Genomic DNA, 26,019 nt, shown 5'->3' with positions numbered 1-26,019 from the left:
CAATTAAGTCTGGTAAAGGTTTGGCATCCTAGGGTCATTCAAAGTTTGCTTTTTACCAACTCCAGCTAGTTGGAACTCATGGCAATGAAACAAGTTTCAACAGTTCCTAACCAAGTGCTGCTGTGAAGGAATATGAAACGTAGGGAGAAATTTGATGGTCTTAAAGTATCTCTATATAGACAACATATTAGTTGCAATTTTTAAAAAAGTAAACGTACAGTGAAGAAATCAGGCAACATCTTAACCAAGTGACCAAAATTAATCTCATTTATGACGGACAAACATCATGTGTCTGCAGAGTTGATCCCCTAAGAACATGATGTTACCTGTGTCAATTTTCGTAGAGTATGAATAAATTTATTGAATGTTTTAAAAAAGTATTAAATCAATTATTTTCTTAAACAAGCTTTCTATAACTGAATATTAATATTGACAGATTTATATACTGTACTTGGTTGCAAGGGGAGACCTGTTTGGCCTTTAAATTCAAATGTAAATAGCCATAGAAAGTGAAACAATATGTACCTGAAAAATTTTAGTCCGCATTACTGAAATAGATGTTAAAGCAAACTTAATATGTGATAACACCAGAGTACTAGGAGAAAAAAAGCATTAGATGATTATGTAAAGTGCTTTATATAATGCCTGGCACATAGCAGCTTCTACATAAATACTAGAAAACTATAAAAACACTTTAAAAGATACTTAAAAATATGTAAGTTAAATTATAAAGATTTTGACAGTCATATACACCTGTGCAACAATCTCAATTTAAATCACGAGAAAATACCAAGCACAAAAAGAAGAAAGTTCTATTTTTAAAAAAGTGGCAGGGGGTACTGTATTCTTCAAAAACAATATTATAAAAGATAAAGAAAAGCTGTAGGAACTGCTCTAGATTAAAGGAGGCTAAAGAGACATGATAACTAAATATAACACCTGACCCTAGACTGGATCATGTACTAGAAGAGAAAAAATGCTATAAAAGATATTATTAGGTCAACTGACAAAATGGAATATAAACCAGGTTGAATAAAACAAAGTACATTTTGAAGTTATTAACTGTATATGGTTATGTAAGAGAATATCCTTTTCCTTAGGAAATACGGCAGAACTGAAGGACAAAAGTTATGATATATCTAAACACCCTCGAGAGTTTCAGGAAAAATAATTTTATACATAGTTTAGACATATATAAAGCAAATCATGAAGCAAATGGAGTAAAATGTTAAGGATAGTTGAATCCTTATTACATTTTTGCCTGCAACTTTTCTAAGTTTGAAATTATCCTCAAATAAAAAATTAAAACAAAAACATTGGCTTGGGGAAATAACTTGAAGCAATCTGGCAGGTTAAGAAACTGACGATATTCTTATCAATTAGGTTGTGGAAACATCACGAATCAACACAAAAGAAATTACCTACATTCAGTCCTCACGTTACTAATTTGTGATCCTGGGAAAATCGCCTAAAGCTTCTCTGGGCCTCGGTTCCTCCAGAGTGCTGTTGGAAAGATCAAATAAAAGATTATATATCAAAGCCTTTCAGCTACACACCGCTGCAGAAGAAGACAGTGTATAACAATAAGTAGGACTAGAGCCACAACTGCTTACGCTTCTCCAACTGCGGCTGTTCCACCGTTACTTCTCTCAGGGCACAAGGCCATCCCCCTCGACTACACCCGGCAGCGCACAGCTCGCCACACCTCGCCCGTCCAGGTGGCGGCCGCAAATGCCCGAGAGCGCAGGCGCGAAGCCAAACCACGTGAGGGCGTGGCCGCAACCTCTCTCTGGCCCCACCCCTCTCGTACGTCTCCGCGGGATCGCCCTAGAAACGCGTTCTTGAGGAAACCGACAGCCGCCAATGGGAAGGGAGCGAGTGCCACGAACAGGCCAATAAGGAGGGAGCGGTGCGGGGTTTAAATCTGAGGCCGAGCCCTGCATCTCCCGGCGTGCTGCGGTGGAACGGTTGTTGATCTGTGTTGATTTCAGGTCCCCGGCTCGTCCGGGGCTCCCATTCTCCTCTTCTCCCCACTGAGCTGCTGCCTGGTGAAGAGGAAGCCATGGCGTTCCGGGTCACCAGGGTGAGCTGCTGCGGACAGTGAACAAACTCAGCCTTTCTCGCTGTGTATCCTCTCCCTAAGTCGCCGGCCGGAGCCCTCCAGCCCGGCGGGGGCGGACTGGGGCAGAGATTTGGGGAGGATAGGGTTGTCGGTGGGCACCTGACATGGTGGGGGAGGAGGCAAAAAGATCTGGGTTGGCCCGTTTGGGGGAAAATGGAGGGTCAACAGGAAATCTCTTCTAAAACGTGGAGGGCTCCTTTGTGGGCTCCCACCACCTGCGTAAGGACCTTTCTGGAGAGAAAGACGGTGTCTGCAGTTGGAGGCCTTTTTTCTTTTCAAATGTAAATTCATGGTATTTTAGTGTCGGTCGGGACTAAACGTGCTATCTCTCCGTCGGCGAGCGAAGAGGTTCTAGGAGGAAACTGACTTTTCACAGTCGTAGCGTAGACCCTGGAACCCGGGTTTCCCCTCGTAACTCATGTACAGCCGACTTCCCTCCCGAGAGCCTCTCCTTTGCCTCATCTTAATTAATCCCGTGACTTACTCCATCCTGGCTGGGCTAGCTCTCAAAGAGGTCTTGCTTCTTTCAGAACACGAAAATTAATGCTGATAATAAGGCGAAGATCAGTATGGCAGGCGCAAAGCGCGTGCCTGTGGCCACTGCTGCAGCCTCCAAGCCCGGGCTGAGGCCAAGAATGGCGCTTGGAGACATCGGTAACAAAGTCAGTGAACAGCCACAGTCCAAATTGCCTCTGAAAAAGGTAACTATCCTGATCCAACTTATCTGTAGAAGTCCACCATCCAACTGTGACCTTGGATGGAGCAACATTCCATTCTCTCCCATTCATCCACAGGAAGCCAAAACTTTAGCTGCTGGAAAAGTTATTGCTAAAAAACTACCAAAACCTCTGGAAAAGGGACTGGAGCCCGTGCCTGTGCTGGAGCCGGCGCCAGAGCCAGAACCTGAGCCTATTAAAGAAGAAAAACTGTCGCCTGAGCCTATATTGGTAAACTTATTATTTTAGAGTCTTGATTGTTTCTTTTCCCTCATTTTACTTGAATGCATGGAATAGCATTGCATAAATAATAGTAACATAGAGTGTTCTGCTATGTACTTTAAATGCATTAACTCATGTAATGTTATATTTTCTTAGCTGGTATCTTGCTTTTTAGATAATGGCTTAGAGAAGTATTAAGTATTTCCTAGAGTCCTATCTAATCGGTGGCACATACTGGATTCAAACCCAGGTTTGTCTGGCTTCAGAGCCTATGCTGTTAATCTCTTTGTGTATGGTATTGAGTAGTAGTTGCCTTGATCAAAGATTTTGCTGTCTTTGGTACCAGTCATCTCTGACCAGAATTTATTGACTGAAACACAGATTGTTCTCTTGAATCTTTTTACTCACTAATATGACCACTGAATAATTAGTAGGCCTGTAACATTGTAATATGTAAAGGTGTAAAGCAGAAAGAAAATGCAGCACCTCAGAGTAAGAGAATGAACAGCTTCAGAAACCAAGAACTTTCTATTAAATATCAGGTAAATTTTTCTACTGTGAAGGAAAAACAGGCCCTTTAGAAGAGACTGGTTTGATGAAATTGAAATGAACTGCCTTATGAAGCTGATTTTAAAAACTTAACAAAACCATTTGGGAAAATCTGTAAAAGTCATTCAGCCTGGCTCCTTATACCTAAGGGTAAAAGATTTGAGGCCATTGCTTTAGTACTGACCTTCTGGACGTAGCATATGAAACCTGTACATATGCAAAGTCTTTAAATGACCATACCAAACGGAGGTTTCCTCGCAAGTCCCATAATGATTCTTGTCTTTGCTTTCACACTAGTTGAAAATGTCTTTTGCACTCTCTTCTTCATTTAGCTAATAACCTTTTCATCCTTCAAAACAGCTCAAGTATCAACTCCTGAAACTTTGTCTAACTTCCCCTAACCCTTGTTCCTAGAATCAATCTCCTTACCTCATTTACTTCCCGTCTAAAATCAAAGCCCCTTGAGGACATCAAAAAAAAAATCAGTGCCTAGGACAGAGCTTGATTTGAAAGTGCTCAAATGAACAATGAGGTAACTAGAGCTTGAAAGAAATGGTTAATGAGGTCAGTTAATAATGAGTAGTTAGGACAGAACTTGTGTTCTGAACAGTGAGAATCGGTCCATGTTTTGAAATGAAGACCAAAGACTGACTTGCCATTTGTTTGAATTAACTTCACATGACACTGATCAACAGATTTATTACTTATCAGTTTCCTTTGGAGGAAAGTCCAAAATGTGAATTTATGTGCTTCTCTGTTACCTGTTAGTGTTCAGGTTCTGCTGACTTCAAATTGGCTCAGTCAAGTTGGCATTTCAATTTTCATACTAATCACTTTCTAAAGAGAAACTGAAAAAATCTGAAAATACTTTTCCTTTCAGGGAATGAATTATGACTATTCAGCAAATGGTGTCTTGAGTTGGTACCAATAATCTGACTTTTATTCCCAGATTGTATGCTCTTCTTTGCTATTATTTCAAAAGGTCTCTTTGTTTTAAGGTTGATACTCCCTCTCCAAGCCCAATGGAAACATCTGGCTGTGCCCCTGCCGAAGAGTATCTGTGTCAGGCTTTCTCTGATGTACTTCTTGCAGTGAATGATGTAGACGCAGAAGATGGAGCCGATCCCAACCTTTGCAGTGAATATGTGAAAGACATCTATACTTATCTGAGACAACTTGAGGTCAGTAGTATTATTAGGTTGGTATAAAAGCAATTGCAGTTTAAAAGGTTAAAAATATTTGCAAAAACCGCAATTACTTTTGCACCAACCTAATAGAATCTTTGTTTTTTTCTAAGCTGCATCTAGCTTTATTAATTTTATTAATTTATTAATTTTCCATTAATAGTTTACAATAATTCAAGCAGGATGTGAGCAACATTTCTTAACAGCAGGTTCCATTTTCAAATTCTCCTTCGTGGAATACCAAAAATAAAAAGTAACTAAACAAACTAGTGAAATCTTTGCCATTATGAACGGGGAAATTTCCGTGAGAGTGGATACTACCATGGCTCTTCCTGAAGGAAAGTCCACAGATTGAATGATATATTTATATCCATCACAGAAGCAGACAAGTCCCAAACTCTGGGTTTTAGGAGGACAACAGGCAGGAGGTAGATGGTAAAGAAGAATGTGCTAGAAAAACAATAGTACCCCCAACACAAGGCATTTGGGGTCAATGGCTGATATGCATGCAGGGACATTGTTGTGTCCAAGAGTACACTCAAAAACTAAAGTTTTTTTTTGGTTTTCTTTCATTCCACTTTTGAAACTTTCTAATAATGGCATTTCTCCCCCACCAAAAAAAACAAAACAAGGAAGTATTCTGTATGCTAACAACATAAACTATACAGTTACCAGATTTACACAGTTTTTTATAATGTACTCTCTTCCCTTGGTATCATTAACATCTTCAGTCTCCTGCTTGTTTCTGTGGGGCATCTCCATTTTCTACAGGACTGTCCTGCAAGACTTCCTGGCCAGGACCAACCTCTGACTTTGAGTTCCCTCTTCTTAACTATGGTGTCTTGGAGCAGGAGAGTGGTAGCATGTGGGTTCCAGCAGATCTGAGAGCACTTCTATTCTTCTCTACTTCATAAGTCTCTGGGTCTGGATATAGAAACTTAGGTGAAAAGATGGGAGATGATAGTGTGATTTCTTTATTTGGGAAGAAATGGGTACAGGGTCTGGATCAGTAGCGGTGATAGTAAATTGAATATAAGATCTGCCAATATGAAAAACCTGTCACACTGTCCTACTTAATGTTTTTCTGCTTTCTTCAGTGATAAGAGCTGTTTGTAGTGACCATATGAATAATTGTGTTAAAGACTATTAGAGATTCTAAATGCTCCAGAGCTGTTCTGTGGTCACTAATATTTCTGGTCAGAAATGTCACATTGGAAACTTGCTTCTAATGATAATCAGCATTTCTTTTGCAGGAAGAACAAGCAGTCAGACCAAAATACCTACTGGGTCGAGAAGTCACTGGAAATATGAGAGCCATCCTAATTGATTGGCTAGTGCAGGTTCAAATGAAATTCAGGTTACTGCAGGAGACCATGTACATGACTGTTTCCATTATTGATCGGTTCATGCAGGTGAGCATAATTCAGTAATTGAGTATTCTCCCTTCCAGGGTCCTAGCTGAGTCATAAGATACAGACTTTTTCAACTAAAATCTGTTTTGGGGGATAGGGTGTCACTGAGATTTTGCTATGTGAGTATGTCTTTTTCACTTTACCTTCACAGCTCTGTGTCTCCTTTTTCAAATATGTATTACTTATTCAACCAGTTGAAATTCCCATTGCAGAATAATTGTGTGCCCAAGAAAATGTTGCAGCTGGTTGGTGTCACTGGCATGTTTATTGCGAGCAAATATGAAGAAATGTACCCTCCAGAAATCGGGGACTTTGCCTTTGTGACTGACAACACTTACACTAAGCTCCAAATCAGACAGATGGAAATGAAGATACTAAAAGCTTTAAATTTTAGTCTGGGTCGCCCTCTACCTCTGCATTTCCTTCGGAGAGCATCTAAGATTGGAGAGGTATCGATTTCTTCAGAAACCTTTGCTATGGTACATTAGAGAATACTGCTGACCAAACAGATCTAATTCAACTGACTTATATACCTAACTTCACAGGGAAGAGATAAACAATTATTTCTAATCAGGCTGTATATTAGTATTATTAAGGCATTCCATGGGCAATTGCACCTGAGAGTTTCTAGACAAACATTTTAAGTTATAGTTACGGGCATGCAGGTTATTGCCAAAGCAGAATTTTCAGACAGAAAAGCTCAGTGACCTGTGTGTGGGTTTTGTTCCAGGTTGATGTGGAGCAACATACTTTGGCCAAATATCTGATGGAACTAACTATGTTGGACTACGATATGGTGCACTTTCCTCCTTCTCAGATTGCAGCAGGAGCTTTTTGTTTAGCAATGAAAATTCTTGATAATGGTGAATGGGTAAGCTCTGCCCCACAAATCTAAGTTGCCCTAAGCGTTTACATTGTAAATAGTGTTTGCCTGAACACAGAACTGTTTTCATTAAAAGCAATTCAAATGGTTCCAAAAAATGACATCCACTGAGGGAGTGATTAAAAATAATACCTACTTTGTGATGTATTCATAGAACGCTTTCATTTCGTTACCTAATTTCATCTTTCTATATCCCTTTGAGAAAGGCAGAGTAGTTGCTACTCCTTAGAGAATTTCAAGCAGGTCGTATGACATAATAGTTCATTCATATTCATTGATCCAACAAATATTTCTAAGTGCCATATGCTACCCTAGGCCCTAGGAATAAAACTCTGAATGAGAAAGTGGCCTTCAAGGAATTTGGAGTCTAACTTTGGTGTGGGCAAGTCAGTAATTACAAAAGTGCATAGGTATGAGCACATTAATGTATAATACATCTAAGCACATGAGCCTAGAAAAGCATGAAAGAACACACGGGGAATAAGCTTGTCTTAAATTTCAATTAATAATCAGTCATACAATATCCATCTCCCTACCCTACTCTAGAAACTTTATGAAAACCATTGTTGATGAGCATTTTTAACGTTAACTCTTGTTCTTAGACGCCAACTCTACAGCATTACCTGTCATACACTGAAGAATCACTTCTTCTTGTTATGCAACACCTGGCTAAGAATATTGTCATGGTGAATCGTGGGCTTACAAAGCACATGGTAAGTCAATCAGTAGCACTAGGATGTTGGGGAGAAAAGTGAAAATAAGACTTTCATGCCACAAGTGCATAGCTTATTTTTAAGGAGTTTAAGGATGTTTCATGTGACTTTCTATACCGCGGGATCTTATTTTTTTCCTCTATTCCTTACTTTGTTTTTCTCTTCCAGACTATCAAGAACAAGTACTCCACATCTAAGCAGGCTAAGATCAGCACTCTAGCGCAGCTGAATTCTGCATTAGTTCAAGATTTAGCCAAGGCCGTGGCAAAGGTGTAACTTGTAAACTTGAATTGAAGTGCTGTAATAATCTGCAAATAAAGTTGGCACCATGTGCTATTTGTATATATTATTATGTTACATTTACTTACTTTTAATAAAGTTGCAAGTCATTTTTACTTCTCACACCATAACTCATTTGAATGTGGCTACTTCCTATTCTAGGATACCCTAAAAGTTGTCTTAAAGATATGGTGGGGAATATAGAATGTTTTAAAAAGTGCTTTCACTTAACCTGGGGACCCAACTAATATAGTTATTGTTGCTTATATGGTTCTTGTTTTATGTACCTGGCTTTTACTTTATTAGTATGAATTACTGAGGTGAAGGCATTCAAAACCCTTACTTCCACAGGGCACACTGCATTCAAGCCCAGTCATCTTGGAGTATCTGCTGCCTTGTTTTACTTAAGTCTGCTACCTCATCCCTAGTTCCGTTTTCTGTTTCTTATGGTGGTTGCTGTCATAATTCTAAGTAATCTACTTTTACCACTATTTCTTAAATTACCACCTGTAGTTAGTCTCAATTTTTTCACTTGGGAAAATAAGAACTCGATATTCTAAACTTTACTTTTGTTTATTGGTTAATAAAACAGGCTCCTCGAAACAAACGTATCTTAAATTTATTTTACCCCTCCCCCATATCGCGTACATCTCAATCCCATCCACCTGAATTATAACAAGTTTGGAATGTATCTTTCCATGATTTCTATAAACATAGACAGATATTCACATAAATTGTGTTTTAAAAAATGGGATTGTTCTGGGGCCGGCCCGGTGGCTCAGGCGGTTGGAGCTCCGTGCTCCTAATTCCGAAGGCTGCCGGTTCGATTCCCACATGGGCCAGTGGGCTCTCAACCACAAGGTTGCCAGTTCGATTCCTTGAGTCCCACAAGGGATGGTGGGTTGCACCCCCTGGAACTAGCAACAGCAACTGGAGCTGAGCTGCGCCCTCCACAACTAAGACTAAAAGGACAACAACTTGACTTGGAAAAAAAAAAAGTCCTGGAAGTACACATTGCTCCCCAATAAAGTCCTGTTCACCTTCCCCAATAATAAAAAAAAAAAAATGGGATTGTTCTACATACTTAGCAATTCCTTTCAACATGTATAGGCCTTACCTGTACTTGAATATTACGTTCCATAGTATAATGTATTCAATCATTCTCCTATTCTTGACATTCAGATTGCTTTTTTGCCCTTACAGACAATGCTATTTAAATATTAAAATACCGTGTATTTTTTTCTTTTTTTAATGAACACGGTTTTCCAAAGATAACTGTTCTCACAGGTGCTTTCTCAAGCAGTGTACAAAACTGGTTTTCTCTGCAGTCTTGCCAAAACTAATCATTTCCTTAAATTTCTGTGAATTTGGCAAATATTCCACCTTGTTTGCTGTTTTAATTTATACTCTAATGGCTACTTGAAATTTTTGTTGTCTACTAACATCAATATGTAAGGCTTTCCCAGTTTGTCATTCACCCTGTTTATGCTGTCTTTCGCCATGCAGACACCTTAAGTTTTTATATTATCAATCTATTTTTTTCTGTAGTTGCTTTTGGAGTTTCATTATTAAGGTCAACTCTATCCCCAAACCATAAATAACTCCTAAAATTAAAAACTGTTCCCATTTAGATCTATAATCTCTGTAGTATGAGGTAGGATTCCTATTTCCAGATGACTGCCTATTCATGCCAGTACCAGTATCATGATTAAAATCATCCTTGTCCAAATGAATTGAAACATCAGAGCCCATCTATTGTTCCCTGATCTGTTTTCTCCTGTGATAATGTAAAACATTACCTGGCAATAGTTATCCACTATTTTTCAAATATGGGGGAATTTCAAACACATAAATTTAAAGTTATGTCAGTTACCAAAAATCTTTTGAGATTTTGACTACATTATATATCAGTTTAGGATGGCCTGATGTACTGCCCTCCCATCCAGAAGCATTTTTCTCCCTCAAGGCTTGTTGCATGCCCTTAAATACAATGTTAGAATTTAATTATGTAATTGCTGCACTTTAGTTGTCAAGTTTATTACTGGGTTTATGGTTTTTTGTCACTGTTGTGAATAGGATATAATTTCCACTTCTAGTTTTATTGATAGTTGTATTTTTCTTTTCTAGCTGACATCAATTTTCTTTTTACCGTGTTTCCCCGAAAATAAGACCTAGCTGGACAATCAGCTCTAATGAGTCTTTTGGAGCAAAATTAATATAAGACCCGGTCTTATTTTACTATAAGACCGGGTCTTATATGACATAAGACCGGGTATAATATAACACGGGGTGGGTCTTATATAAGACCGGGTCTTATGTTAATTTTTGTTCCAAAGGACGCATTAGAGCTGACTGTCAGACTAGGTCTTATTTTGGGGGAAACACGGTAGTGTTTTCCAAGACTTAAATCCAAAAAGTTTTATTTTCTCAAGGTTTATAGTATTTATTGTATTAGAATTGATAATAGATAGATCCCTGTCTTATTCCTGGATTGGACATCTCTTACATATTTTGACCATTTATTATTTTTGCTGTTAGTCTTTAAACTATCTTGATATTTCAGGTACTTTTCTATTCCTGTTACAGGAAAGGCTGCAGAATTTTCATTTACTTTTTCAGCTATGATATCAAGAGGTGTTTTTGTTTTTTTTTAATTTGATGTAATATTCCATATTAGAGGTTTCCTAAAGTGGAATGAATTCTTGCTCATGATATATATATTTCCTTATTCATTCATTGAGAACCAGCTAAATTAAACTGTACAGTCATTTGGCCTGTACCTGCTTAAAATGGTAGTTTTCTATGGTCTTGGTCTTTTAGGGATTTTTTCCCTCCTCTAATAGAAAACCATCCATTTCAGATTTTTTAAAGTATAGCTATAGAGGTGTGTGATCTCATTATTTTATTATAGTTCTATCTTCTTTCTCTTTACTGATACTACTTTTGTTTTCTAATCAGACTTGCCCAGGAGGGTTTTGTTTTGAAAGAACCAATTTTTGGTGTTATCATTTCTACCACCTTTATTTTGTAGTTTTAGCTTTTATGTAATTCTCACCATTGGTTTTTCTTTTGGTTATATTCTAATTTAAGTTAAATACTGTATTTTAGTAATAAAATCCTTTATACATTTTCCTCTGAAATAACTTGTTTCTGAAGTCCTTTTCATCAGCTTCTGGTTAAGTCATAATTTTTCTTGTGGTCCTTTTTAATCTGGAGATGATTTAACTGCTTATTTTCTAAGTATCTTTTAAAAATTTTTTGCCAGACATTTGTTAGTGATTTTTTAATTTCATTGGAAATGTAGTCTGTAAGCCTGTTTGAAACGTTAATGTTTTCTCTGGATAAGTACTTGATTGACTTCTGTAAATATTCCATGGACATAAGAAGAGATTTAATTCCTTGTAAGTAACATAATTCTAGTGATTTATGTAGGAAAATATTAAACTATAACTGTAGAGAGAGAAAAGTGTGGGGGTGTTATCTACACATGTGCTCGCACATGCATATATTCCTCTTCTTTTTCAGAGCCATTCGAAAGTAAATTACTGGTGTCAAGATGTCTCCTTAAAAATACTTCATCATTTTGTCTCATAACAATTAAGGTCATTTTCCTTCATAACCATAATCTTTATCATACTAAGAAAATTAACGACTCCATATGTAATATGCACTACATATTCAAAGTTCCTCAATTGTTCTAAAAATTATGAACTGTTTTCCAGTTCAGGGTCCAATCAAGATTCATTTGTTTTGCCCCGCTTTTTGTTTTCAATTGTTTTTCAAGGCATGGACATGCAATGACTCAGACACTTGTCTTATAGATTGTCCCTCATTCTAGATTTATTATCTGTTTCATCATAATTTCAGTTTATGCATTTTGGCAAAAATACAGGTGATTTGCATAACTTATGCGTCGTATTGGAGTCTCCTATCAGATTGTTAAACTGCTGGTAATACCAAGTTTGGTCATCTGGTTAAGGTGGTAACTATCAGGTACAGCTTGCTATAAAGATGCGGTTCTCTTTTTAGTGTTAGTATCCGCTAATGGCACTTGCTCTGAATCATTTATCTCATGAGGAGTGGCATGATGGTAGTAATGTAATTCTATTATCCCTTCGAGATATTGGACATTCTCTGAAGAACAGCTCCCCACCCACACCTGCACTTTTTTGTTTACTTGGGATTTTTAAAAATTGTTAGCATCCATTACTTCAGTGGTTCTCAAAGTGTCCTCTGAGACCAGCAATATCAATATCACCTAGAACTTGTCAGAAATGCAATTCAGTAACCTAGGCATTAGCAATCTGTTTAGTCCTTCCCATGATTCTGGTGCTTGCTCACATTGGAGAACTGCTTTGTCTTTGTCCCAAATTTGCTCAGTGGACACCTGATAGGCAACTACTGAGTAAAAGGATGAGACTGATGTGAGATACTGGAAGACGTCCTGGATAAAGTGAAGTGGGAAAAGGACAGGATCACGTTTGTGTAAATCAAAAAACGAAAGGCAAAATGTTCTGCCAGTAGTTTGGGGGTAGGAGTGGCAAACCTAACATCTTATTTTACATCCCACTGTGTATTTTGAGTCTAACTTTTCCCAGGAGCTGTATTACTTTGATTATGGAGAGGAAGAAAGGGGGAGCACTGTGTGATGGAGTATAATTCAGAGGAAACTATTGCAGGAAATGCTCATCTCTTGTTCAAAGAAGTCCGAGGTGCTGTGCTTGTGCCACCAGGTCAGTGTGCTTACACCACCATCCATAATGAAAAACAACTCTCAGGCACTTGTCTTGCATTTTCTCCTCTACCAGCTCACTGCCCAGGTGAGAAAGCTCAACTGTAACCTGCCGGATCAACAAGCTGACTCTTGGGAGCATCAAAGTCGGTTACGAGTGCGAATATTACTGACAGCGGAATTTCACGCCAGAAATCTGGGGTTCAAGTATCTGCACGGCTTCATAAGGGGCCGTGGGTATCTCTGAATTTGGGCCACTTGTTTCTCGGTCAAACAAGGGGTCCTACTTGTTTTCTAATATTCCTCTCCAATCCTCTAATATTTCTTTTTCCCATCCTACCGAGCATTTTCCAAGGCCGCAGATGGAAAGGGAGTGCCAAGAAGGGTCAAAAAATGGCTGTCCCAGAGACCTCCAGACCCAGCGCCACGCCTGAAAAGAGCCTTTATGTCCGGGTTTTACCTTCAGGGTTGAAGTTCCCGGCAGCCGGGCAGTGTCCCCAACAGCTGTAGCCCAGTTTCTAGCCCAGCACACTCGACAGAGCTGACGCTTGAAGGTCTTCGAACTTTTTTTACTAGTAGTTTGTAACAATTTCAACCGGTAGAGCCAGGATAAAAATGACAGCAGTAAACCCGGGACCCGAAAAAAAAAAAAAAAACCACGATGGGAGGGGCGGGGCTACAGCGCGGAAGGGGCGGGGCGGGACGAGACCGCTCTCGGACGCCTTCCGGGCGTCAGCTTAGTGGCGGGCAAAGCGGCCCGTTTGGAAACGGCGTCTGCAGAGCCTACGCACTATTTCCCAGCGCCAGCCAGATGGAGAAGCCGTCCGAGGAGCCAGCTGCCGCCGAGCCCGCGGACTCCGTGGGGGAAGGCGGGCCGTCGTCAGTCGCGGGCGGCCAGGCGGCGCGTCCCAAGGACCATACGACCCTGCTGCTCAGGTTGTTTCTTGTGGCCCGCTCGGCCGGAACCGAGTGCGCCTGTGGCTAAGGGCTCCGCCTTCCTCTACGTGTGGCCGGAATGGTTCGGATTTAGACTCAGACTGAACGACTGCAGCATTCAGTTAAACTCCTTAATCCCCTTTCTTCATCTTCGAAAAGGAGAGACAAGATGACCCTCCTGGCGGAGTTGCTCTCTGCTGAGTTAAATGGGATGCTCGGGGGCCAGCGTGTAGCGCAGTGCCCGGGGCCCCGGTTTTCCGGCGGGTTATGGGGCGCATGCACGCCCCGAGCTACTGGACGGAGAGTGCCCCTCCCCTTGCTTTTGTAGCTATGACCCTTTTCAGTCCAGAAGCTTTGTTGGCTGTATTTTCTACCAAAAGGGCGATGTTTATACTTTTCCACTAAGCAGTTGCTAGGGGATTTGATGAAAAGGGCCGTCAATCTTGTAAGCCAGTGGGCAAAGCACAACCCTCGGCCAAGTCCATCTTACTGCCTGTTTATGTAGCCCCTCAAGCTAAGGATAGTTTTTATGTCTTAGGGTTTTAGGGGGGAAAATCACGAGAAGGATATTTAATAACTCGTGAAAGTTCTATGAAATTCAAATTTCAGTGTCCTTAAGTAGAGGCTTTTTGAAGCAGCTTTCCTGCTACAAGGACTGAGTTGAGTAGTTGCAACAAAGACCATCTGACTCCCAAAGCCTGAAGTATTTGTTACTTGGTCCTTTACCGAAAAAGTTGCAGATTGTGTTCTAAATCACAAGGGAATTTTTAAAAAGAAGCATTGTGACTGTATTTTACCTTTACCATTGCTTTGGAATGGTAAATGTGTCTTATCAAATGCATGCCTACTTAACATCTAAGAAATTGCTCTTTTCATTTGGAATTTTGAAACCTGAGAAACTTATGGAGCTTTAGAAATTTATCTAATGTTTCTTAGCTTCTTATTGGTTTCAAAGGCACAAAGTAAACAGTTTCAGAATTATGAAACTACCATGTAAATATGAAACATTGTAAGTACGGCTTATAACTATCATTTTATCCATAGCTTTTCTGCTTATTTTATATATGATTTTGAAGTAAGTGGACTCATAAGACAACTAAGAAGCCATATGAATCACTTATCTATCCAAGGATTACTGTCTGTTGTTTTTCTGGATCTTCTGAGGTTACAATCTGGTTGTAACTCATTACAGTGTTTGTAGGTTTCCCCATTTTGATCTAGTTCTTTGTGTAGCAGTTCTCATTAAGCTCCACTGCAGTGTGGCCTATTAATTAATTTATAAATAAAATTAAAAATCAAAATTTTAACTTTTCCTCACAGATGCTGTTTTCCCATTGTATTCCAGTTTGTTGTCTTCCTCTGAGGCCTTAAAGTTCTTTACACCCATTTTAAATAAAATGAGGCCAAACTAGAAAACGTTAATGCTGTTTCTTTATATTCATTTTGTTCCATTAGCTTCCAAAAAAGATGAGTTGCTTTATCATACAGTAATGACGATACTCAATAAATATATGACTTTCTCTTCTCTTTATCTGTTTTCAGGCTGAGAGCACAAACAAAACAACAACTCTTGGAATATAAATCAATGGTTGATGCGAGTACGTGAGTTTGATGATGAACAGTACTCTAAGGAAAAGAAAATCAACATTACAAAAAATTATTTTTGTAGCGAGTGGCAGCATAAAGCTGTACTATACCATGTAAGAAGGCAAAAAACAGGCTTGCCCTGGCCCTCAGGAACTAGTTAGGGACTCAGGAAATAGCGGTAAAATAACTAAATAACAACGCCAGACAGTTAAGTTCTACTGATCAGATAATTGGGAAATCCCTGTGGGCTGAAGGAGTCATAGAAATTGCTACCAACAACTTGATTAAATTAGCAGATCAAATACTTGTTAAGCAAGTGATCTGAGACCTATACTTTGAGAAGCACTGGATTATAGGCATGAGAGGCAGAAGGGAAATCAGCTTATACAGACATGAGTAACAATTTTCGATTCTAAACATAGAAAAAAATTAAATTTATCTTTTAAAATTACTAATCCAGAAGTCTTTGGGACCAAGTGTAAAATAAAGGGTTTGCCTTCCTAAAGTAATAACCAGCTATTCACCAAAGATAGGTTTTGGTGAATCTTTTCTTCATGAAATAAGCTTAAAGAATGAAACCAGATAGTGCATTAGGTTGAATCAAGAATTGTGGTGGAGAAAAAACAAGGGACCTCATAGATGTGTGAGTGACTTCACCTGAATCCATGTTTAAACTTAGGCAATTTTCACACTCTGCACAAACTCTTATATGTATGCTAATATAGACATACAGTTGATTTCGTTTGATATTGAACTTGTTCAACATTTTGTACTCCTTTTTAAAATAAATTCTATCATTCTAAAACTGTTCTGTCCAGTATGGTAGCCACTAGCTCCATTTAACAAACTCTTGCAATGTGGTTAGTCCTCATTGAGAAGGGCTATAAATGTAAAATACAGAAGAAAAGATTGTGAAATATTTCATTACTAATTTAAATTGATTGCACGTTAAAATGATGCAATGTTGAATGTATTGAGTCAAATAAGCTATATTAAAATTATTTCTACTTGTTTCTTTATTTTTGTAATGTGGAAACTAGAAATTAAAAATTGCATACTTGGTTTCCGTTTGTGGCTTACATTATATTTGTTTTGGACAGTGCTGTTCTAAAATGTTGATTTCAAAAAAATTATTTATTTGTAGATGAAGAAAAAACTCCAGAAGAAATCATTCCAGAAAAGCAAATTGAAACGTATGTCATATTTAAAGTCTTATGTGTGGTTTTTACTAAGATTTAATAATATCCATCTTGTAACATTCTTTTCCACTTTATTTTTCCAAGAAATTTGTCATGCATGTATTGAGAACTTGTTGATGTGGGATGTAGATTTATATGTATATGAATGATCATATTAGCACTTTTGGCATCAACGCTTAATAAGATACTTATCAAAAGTACCTCAGAAGGCATCAGTTTACCAAATCTGTAAATGCATTGGTGTGGTGAGCCTGTAGAATTCTTTTATTTAGATAGACACATTTTACTTTTTTCAAAGGTGTATATATTTATTCCAATAGTGACTTTTTCTGATATTGCTGAAATTCTATGTTCATGCTTCTTTGATAGTAAAATTGAAGACCTGGAAAATGAAATTGAAGAGGTGAAAGTTGCTTTTGAAATGAAAAACCTTGCGTTAGACAGGTAATTATTACATTTTAGGTATAAGCATTGTGAAGTGAATGAAAATGGGTATGGCTTGAGGTGTAAAAAATATTTTAGTCTAAATGAATTAATCAAGCCAAATGATGATTAGGTAATGGTCACACATATTTTGAGTCCTGAGAGAAATGTTGCATCATTCATGAATGCTTCATTTGAAGAAGTTACATAAGATAGGGTTAATAAGGAAATGTCCATCTAAACAATGGAAGTATGAGGTTAAATCCCATTCAGGGTTTGAAAGGATTACATAGACTCGTTTATTCCCGTAACTGTTAATTGAGTAAAAGAATTATGAAGTTCAAATAACATAATTTTAATTGTAAGTTTTGCATCTCTATTTTAAAATTCATTCAACAAATGTTTGAGTGATTGCTAGGTATTGATATACAGTTATTAATAAGATAAACATGGTCTCTTACAGACTTTGTGACCTGAATTAATAATCTCACTTAAGTGAATGTCTTTTAAAATTACTTTCTTTTATTTCTGGCCTTTCCAGATGAATTTCTTCATACATTTAATTTAAAAGTAGTTAAAGTGCTTTTAATCGCTTCTGGTAGTTAGCATTTTACTTCATCTCATGCTGGCTCATTATGTAGATGGTATTTTTTTAACTAAGATGACTTTAAAGCTATTAAGATAACTCCTTTTAATTAAGCAAATTTTTTGTGTGTGACAGAAGGGAATAGCTCTAATATTGCTGAATTGATTGCCTTTTTATTACTTATTTATTAGTGATTTGAATTTAAAAGTGATTTATGGAATTTGTTTGTATAAAGGCATATTTTAAAGTTTAAAGTATGGCTTTGTATTCCCAAACTCTTTCCACTTCAGGTCCTTATTAATCTGCTATGTAGTGCCTTAAAGCTTGTTGCTTCTTCCCAGCCGGCACCAAGGTGGCTTGCACAACAAAGCTCAGGCTGGATTTCAGGTCTATTCCACCCCTCAGCCTCAGCAATCAGCAATGCACAACCAAATGTAGCACCACCATCCATCTTAGTGTTATTTCATATTTCTGTGACTTATTTATCAAAGTATTTCCCATAGAATATTGTTTTAAAACCTACTTTATTTCACGTTATATTTAAAGAGAAAACAATCTTTAACTTGTCATATTTTTAAATTTTCTTTTCGGTGTACCATAAATGTTATCCATGTTTTGTAATACAAGCTTTTTTTCTCTCATAGGATGCAGCTTTCAACTGCACTTAAAAAAAACCTCGAGGAAAGTAACATCCAGACTAGGTATTTTTTTATGTTTGTTTGTTTATTTGTATTTCTGTATTTGGTAAGGATGGGAATAAGAAGGGGGATCTACATGTCTTTAGTTTTGTGAATTTTTTAAATTAACTCGCACTGCCAACCACCTTTACCTGGGGAATAAGAAAAGTGATAGAATTTTTGTGAGCCCTCCTCAGAATTACAATAACTTTTATAGTCCTACTGACCTCCTGTTTGGGTTGCAACTCTAAGAAGCAATGTAGGTTTTATCCAGACAGTCTGAAAATTTTGAAGGAAAGTTTTGAAAGTTAACTTTAATTCATTACTTACTGAAAAATAGAAACAATGCTATCTCATTTAATCCAACAACAACCCAATGAGAGATAGAAAGTATACTCTTCCATTTTTCATTGGCAGAAATGAGATTGTATAGGTTAAACAACTTACCAACGAATATAAAATAAAGACTGGCAGTCAAGATCCTCTATAATCTGGTTCTAAATGTCTGCCGTTCAGAGCCTTACCTGTGATCTCATCTCCCAAAGCTCTAAAAATCTCATAAAATAATCTCTGCCCATTAGCAGCAGAAAAATGCCAAGATGGATCTAGGCATTTCCCCTATTTTAGCATCTTAATCCAGGCTGATACACATTGTCCTCATGTTTCATTTAAATCCAGAATTACATAAATCCTAAAATCAATTTGAGCTTTCTAACTATTGCTCACCCAGAAAATGAGAGCTTAAAACACTCCTGAGTTAAAGTGGTACAGGACAGGTTCATCATAAAGTTTACAACCAAGTACAGCTGTAACTAGTAGAAAATGAGTTCAGCTCTTCCAGGTCTCTGCAAAGGTTCCCCTTTTTCAGCCTCTCAATAAACTCTTTCTACAATATCAGAATAATTAGTATTATCACAGTGATGACGCTGCTGCTCCCATCCCACACCTACTGACTCAGAATCTGAAAACCAAGGTGCAGGAGTTGGGGACTTGGCTGGGGGGAGGGCGGCTGGCAATCCATATTGAACAGGCCTCCCAAGGAATTGTGGCACTTTGAAGTATAAGAACTGTTCTTGCCCAGTCTTGTTTCACACCCTTATGCTCCAGTCACTCATTGCAAACTCCTTGGTTTAGGTAATTACTTCATGTCCTTTAAGATTCACGATTTTCCCTTGTTCCACCCTGCACAAGTCTTACAGTGGTTCATATCCATTCTTGGTTGTAATGAAACCATTCTATGGTTGTGGATTTATTTTTCTCCCTCACCACCAAATTCTTTCCTCTATGAAAACAGGTGCTGTGTTTTATTCTATTTTATACCCCTGGTGCTTGGCACAGTTCTTGGTATGTAATAGGCACTCAGAAATATTTGTCGAAGAAATGGGGATAAAAAGCAGCTTATTCAGTGAAACTATTCTGTATGATACTATAACGGTAGATACATGTCATTATGCATTTGTCCAAACCCATAGAATATATACCAAGAGTGAACCCTAATGTAAACTATGGACTTTGGGTGATTATAATGTGTCAGTATAGGCAATATAGGTTTATCATTTGTAACAAATAGACCACTCTAGTGGGGGACATTGATAGTGGGAGAGGCTCTCCGTGTATGGGGCAGAGAATACATGGACTTACCTTTTGCTCAATTTTGCTGTGAACCTAAAATTGCTCTAAAAAATAAACTCTATGTAAAAGAAAAAAAAGAAATTTGTTAGAGTTTTTTTTTCCCCCTAGATAAGGGATTTTTAGAAATGTTCCTCCATGCTTAAATTTGATATTCTTTGTAGTCTGTGATGAAAAATTTTTCTAGGGAATTGCATCTCTACTTTAAAACAGAAATTTAGTTTACATCAAACTTTTCCAGGTTTATTTTGTTAAATGATAACTTTTATTGAGGTGTACGATGAATTTAATGAAAGTAAATATATAATAATTGAGTCCTTTATTGAGATTTATTACTTTTAACTAAAGTTAACCATATTTTTTATTCCTTTTCAGTGTGCTCATGGATAACATGAAACATGTATTAAAGCTAAATAAATTAATAATGAAATCACAGCAGGTAACTTTGCACATGAGGCTGCTTATGCATTCTCATGATTTCAGTAACACCTTCTTGCTGGTAACTGTTATATATGATTAAGTAGAATTGCCCAAGTGGACTGGTATGGTTGAAATTTACTGTCTTAACTTTATCTCTCTTTTTCATAATTCTATTATTTTTGACTAATGTTACTAAATACCTGCTTATAATTTAAGCTACTGTCTTCTCTCATTGTGTGGAAATGAAGGAATGAAAAACTGGAGCTTTAGAAAACGTGAACTAAGAGATAAAAAAGTGATTTAGGTATTACAGGTTTGTTCTTAGGTAATGTGCCTTAATCTTTTTATTTCTAATAACAGGAATCTTGGGATTTGGAGAAAAAATTGCTTGATGTTCGTAAGAAGAGATTTGGTATGTAGAACGGCTTTGGGGTTTTTTTTGTAGAATACATTTTCATTTACTATGGAGATTCCTAAGGCCAGATCTCTCAGATACTGAGAAATGTCTTAATTTTCAAATTTTCTTAAAATTTTGGACATCGCAATTTAAAAAGTAATATATACAATGCATTTTGCTTGATGTATTTCTGCTGTTTCATAACATTAAATCACAAAATTAATACATTTTCAGTGGGCGAAAATCAAATGATACAGAAAAGTATAACATGAAAGTCCTGCCTCCATCCTTTGTGACCACAATTAGGCATATTTACATACACATAATTTTTAAATGATCAATCGATACATAATAGTTCTACAGCTTTTTAACTTAATGAACATTAATGAGATGCTTTTTGCATTGAAATTATTGAAATGTGGGGGCAGCCGGTTAGCTCAGTTGATTAGAGCGTGGTGCTCTTAACAAGATTGCCAGTTCAGTCCCCACATGAGCCACTGTGAGCTGCACCATCCACAACTACATTGAAGCAACTACTTGACTTGGAACCGATGGGTCCTGGAAAAACACACTTACATCAATAAAAGTTTTTAATAAATAAATTATTGAAATTTTTATTTCAAAAGTAATACACATTCTCTGTAGAACATTTGGAAATAAAAGTATATGTAGGAAAAGTTAAATTTTTTATTTTATCATAGAGATAATATTCAATGCTTATTTCTTATAAAATTGGCATTGCTTTATTCTATGTTATAAACTGCTTTTTTGTTGTTTAAAAGTATACACATGATTTATTATTTTTAAGTATACAGATTTGCCTGGTGATAAGTAATGTTAGGGTGAGAAGTAGCCTTGGTCATCTGTTGTTTTTTTTTGTTTTTTGTTTTGTTTTTGTCATCTGTTCTAATTTCCCTTTGGATGTCTAACTTTTTCCATTGTATTCCAACCTACTTTTGGTACATGAGTGTCAAGGGACCAAGCTCCTCAGACATACCCATTATGTTTTCAAACAGTTTAATTCTTAGAACATTTCAGGAACTACAAAAAATGATTGATGATGTTTATCCCTGGAAAAGGGAATCTTACTTTTCATTGAAAATTTATCTTGTTGCTATGTCATTTTTTTAAATAAAGGAAGGAAAACTATTTCCTTACATATATCTCCTGCCTATTTTGGTAACCCAGAGTAAGTCCTCTTTGACATGATGTCACTTCAAACATCTGTAGACAGCTATCATTGTCATACATACAAACCGTGAACGTTTTCATTGTTAAGTATAAAATGAAAACACTGGGATTTTGCACCAGGGAAGTCATTTTCCGATCAGTAAAGAAAGAACTGCAACCGAAAATGCTGATTAAAAATTTTCTCTTGACTGAAATAACGAGGAACTGTTCTACTTCATAATTTAAGATTCTTGTTTGTAGGAGTTGTCATATATAGCATATTGTTTTATGTTTAACCTAACAGAATTAAAACAAGCTTCAGAAAGTAAGCTTTTAGAAATACAGACTGAAAAGAACAAACAGAAAGATGATTTGGACAATATGGAAAATTCAGACAAGATAAAGGCCTTACAACGAAACCTACAGATGGAGATACAAATTACTACAGTTATTCAACATGTGTTCCAGGTAACATTTATATAAATTAGGAAGGGATGTAAAGAACTTTTTAAAAATACCAATTTTATTACTTTCAGACTTAGAGTTAGTCTTGGATCTTAAAAAAAATAATTCAGTACTGAAAATTGGTCTGTTTACAGGTATGTGGAATTCATGTGTATTTAGTGTTTAAGGCTTCAATTTTTTCATTATGGTTAGCATTGGGCTTTTATAATGATTTTTAGTAACTCTGTGGAGGCAGAATGGTATAATGGTGGAGAGCATTAGACTCCAGTTGGGAGGTGGGGGAAAACGTTGATGAGGATGATGGGAATCTAGAGTTAAGACCATGTTTTTTACTTAATACTTGCTGATCTTGAGCAAATTATTTAACTTCTAAGCGTCAGTATTCTTGCTTAGAAAGAGTGGTTGTGAAAACTAAAGAAGATAATTCATGTTAATTTAGCAGGGTGTCTGATCCAAGTAAATTCTCAATAAGTGTTGGTAGAAGTTATTATGTCAGGACTCAATTTAAGCATCTGTTCCTTTATTCTGGGGGATTTTTTTTTTTTTTGAGTTATAAGTATCTCTGGAACTGTTGAAATACTTAAAATACCAATTTTCAATTATGAAGATGCACAGTTAAGACTATCTATTATAGGTAAAGCAAACGCCTCTTATGTGTGTAGCATATCCTTGTAGAATAATGATGTCTTATGTCTCACCATAAGAAATTCTTCCCCAAGTCTTATACCTACTTCTTAGTAGCAGTGATTCAATTAAGAGTAATCAAATCCCTTAGGCTAACCTCAAGTGGAGGATTGCATCATAAGTACAGAATCATTTTAATTTTCTTGACACATGTTCCTTCCTACTGCTTTGAGACTTCTATTATTCTGCACTTCCTAGTTTTTATTCATATCCTCTAAACTAGTGTTAATTTTGATTTAATCAATCCATTGCTTTGTTCAACAGAACATAGCTTTGGCCAACTTCGAAGCCCTCTTTGATCCCAAAGGAAGGTCTTTAGGGGTTCCACTTGCCTTTGTAAATCTGTCTGGATTTATACAAATTAGCCCTTTTAATCACTAATAGCAAGAATGTGCCTCATATAGGCCAAAGATTTAAATAGTTTTGTATGTAATAATATACCACTTATACTCTAAAATTTTTAACAGTATTTCAATTAGTAACTCAGTATCATTGAGCCATAGTTTTTCAGAGAATCATGACCAGAACTTTCATTAATTATGACCCTACTAATTTCTCTGTTGTCTACCATAAAAATATTCACCTTTCTCAGGGTCTTGAAACTTTGCAAGGGCTGAAAGCTAAGCTCTTTTTTACCTCTTAAAAATAGAGCATATTACTTATGCTTAAATTGTTTTTCACCATGAAATTACAAAGTGAACTATGAACCACAGTTGCAATCTTTTTCCTTTAACCTAGGATACCTCTGCAAGTATCCTTAATAGATAAAAACTGTCCACAAAAACTAATGAAGCATAAAACATTGTTAATATTTTAAATACTCCCTAGTACTATGGGGATCAAGACTGAAACCTTACTGAATGTGGAAATGAGGATACAAGAATGTATTATTCTCATGGTCACAGAGTAAATGTTCACACCTAGTTTGGTAAATATTTGTTAAGATCAGTGAAAGGATTTTTTAAATCTTGTTAAAAATTTTAAAGTACTTATAACTTTAATTAAAAATTTTTTTTTTGTATTACAGAATCTCATTTTGGGGAGTAAAGTCAATTGGGCAGAGGACTCTGCCTTTAAGGAAACTGTTCTGCAGCTTGAGAAGAATCTTACTATATGATCTAATAAGAATTCTATTTTAGCATTACTTGTTTCTGACTGGTATGCCATTTAAAGAGCAAATTTCAAGTGAAATATTTTTTCCATGTTTTTGGAACAATTGTAATACTGCATTTGTTTTTTTTAGCTTAACACTGCAATATGGAATCTATTGTTTTAAATGTGATAATTAAAGTGACTGGTATAGTCTAAAAGAATCTGAAAATCTTAGCTTTGCAAGGGCCCAGAAAGACATCATCTCGTCCAGATTTCCACTCAATAGAGACATTTTTTTTTCATTCATGGAAGTCCCAGCTCTTGTTTGGAATACTTCTGTGGATTTCTCTGTCAACAAAAATATTAGAAAAATTATAGAAAAGCATATCCACATCTTTAATTTTTTTAACTGTCAGTTGTATTTTATTCAAATTTTATATTTGATTTAGCTCACTACAGATTTATTTTTTTACTAAGAGCTAATTGACATACCATCTTGTGTAAGTTTAAGGTATACACCGTGTTGATTTGACTACTGTGGCATTTTAACTAACATCTCCATCATGTCACATAATTATTTCTTTTTTGTGATGAGAACATTTAAGATCTAGTCCATTAGCAACTTTGAAGTATAGAGTATTGGTATTGACTATAATCACAATACTGTGCATTAGATCTCCAAAACTTACTCATCTTCTAAGTTCGTACCCTTTGACCAACATCTCTATACCCCCACCCCCAATCCACATCTTTAAACAGAGGGCCAAATAAAGCACGTCAACCTTAAAAAGAAAAAAAACCCAGAGTGTTAACAGTTATTGTAGAGGAGTTGTGATTTTTTTTCTTTTGTATTTCTATATTTATCAAGCATTACTTTTATGAGTAAATGTTGCTCTTCTAATTAAAAAATAGAACTTGCCACCTTTTATACATCCCATCTCATCTTTTGAAAACTAATTTGAGCTCTTATTAAGTTGGAGCCCCTGATTATTTTTATAGACAATGTAGTGTTTTCAGCATTCTTTAAAAGACCTTAAACTTGAAAAGATGTACTACAATTAGTAATAGCATTTGAAATCTGTTCTTTTCTAAACACTTTTCTTTGGAATATTTATAGTTTTACTTCATTTTGATAAATCATTTCTTTGTAATTTTATTCTTTTTAGCACTGTATTCTTGAAAATTGTCTACATAAATTGTTGTGGCAGTTGTCTGCTCTGAGACTCTGCCCCTGGCAACTCCTCCGTCCCCGCCCCCCTCCCCCGCCCCCAGTGTTTCTTTCCTTATTACCTGGGACAGCTGTGTTATCTAGACACTGCCACTGGCTTTCTAACTTGAATAAAATGTTTTCTTGCTCTCCAAAAAAAAAAAAAATTGTAAAGCAAGTTGTATTTTTCTTTTCTTATAAAAAAACATTCTGGAATATGCCTTCCTGATCCAAACGTACAGCGTTAAAAAATTCATGCACACTTTATTAATTATTCCCAACTCAAGTACCGTGTTTCCTTGAAAATAAGACCTAGCCAGACTATCAACTCTAATGCGTCTTTTGGAGGAAAAATTAATATAAGACCCAGTTTTTATTAAATGTAGTTTCATACTTTTTTAATCAAGAAAATCAGAACTTGTGCTGGGTACTTTCACATCAGGAGTCTGTGATGCGTGCTGAGTTCTGCCTAACAGATCTACAGCCAGTGTCAGCAACAGGGTACATGGAACAAGAAAGGAGGCAAAGGCCACGTAAGATGGGGACATTAAGAAGACAATGCAAGAGGAAGACTCATTGCAGAGGGTGACTGAAATGGGGCAGGAGGAAGGAAGAGAAGATGGATTTGGGGATTGAGGCAGTCTGCAGCCTCAGCTTCAGTTTTATCATCTGTATCGTAGAGAGAACTAATCCAGAAGGGCCCTGGATGAGAATTCTGTGGAGTATGAATGCCAC

The 26,019-nt window shown here is 36.7% G+C and overlaps 2 protein-coding genes across 2 annotated transcripts; both read left to right on the top strand.

The window, feature by feature from the left end:
• Positions 1-1,394: 1,394 nt before the first annotated feature.
• Positions 1,395-8,680, top strand: CCNB1 (cyclin B1). The gene is made up of 9 exons (XM_081054295.1): positions 1,395-2,083; positions 2,653-2,823; positions 2,917-3,069; positions 4,608-4,790; positions 6,047-6,205; positions 6,418-6,654; positions 6,936-7,076; positions 7,691-7,801; positions 7,970-8,680. Exons 1-9 carry the CDS (start codon positions 2,063-2,065, stop codon positions 8,075-8,077), a joined length of 1,284 nt encoding a protein of 427 aa, XP_080910421.1. The 5' UTR covers positions 1,395-2,062; the 3' UTR covers positions 8,078-8,680.
• A 4,826-nt stretch (positions 8,681-13,506) lies between these two features.
• On the top strand, positions 13,507-25,498 carry CENPH (centromere protein H). The gene is made up of 9 exons (XM_081053180.1): positions 13,507-13,748; positions 15,291-15,346; positions 16,480-16,528; positions 16,904-16,978; positions 18,188-18,244; positions 20,225-20,288; positions 20,630-20,681; positions 22,141-22,304; positions 24,013-25,498. The coding sequence occupies exons 1-9, from the start codon at positions 13,624-13,626 to the stop codon at positions 24,100-24,102; spliced, it is 732 nt and encodes a 243-aa protein (XP_080909306.1). The 5' UTR covers positions 13,507-13,623; the 3' UTR covers positions 24,103-25,498.
• Positions 25,499-26,019: the final 521 nt, after the last annotated feature.

Source organism: Rhinolophus hipposideros, assembly GCF_964194185.1.
Source record: "Rhinolophus hipposideros genome assembly, chromosome: 7".
NCBI classification, from domain to species: Eukaryota; Metazoa; Chordata; class Mammalia; order Chiroptera; family Rhinolophidae; genus Rhinolophus; species Rhinolophus hipposideros.
The sequence above is the reverse complement of the archived record's forward strand: the minus strand, read 5'-3'. Positions and strand labels throughout refer to the sequence as shown.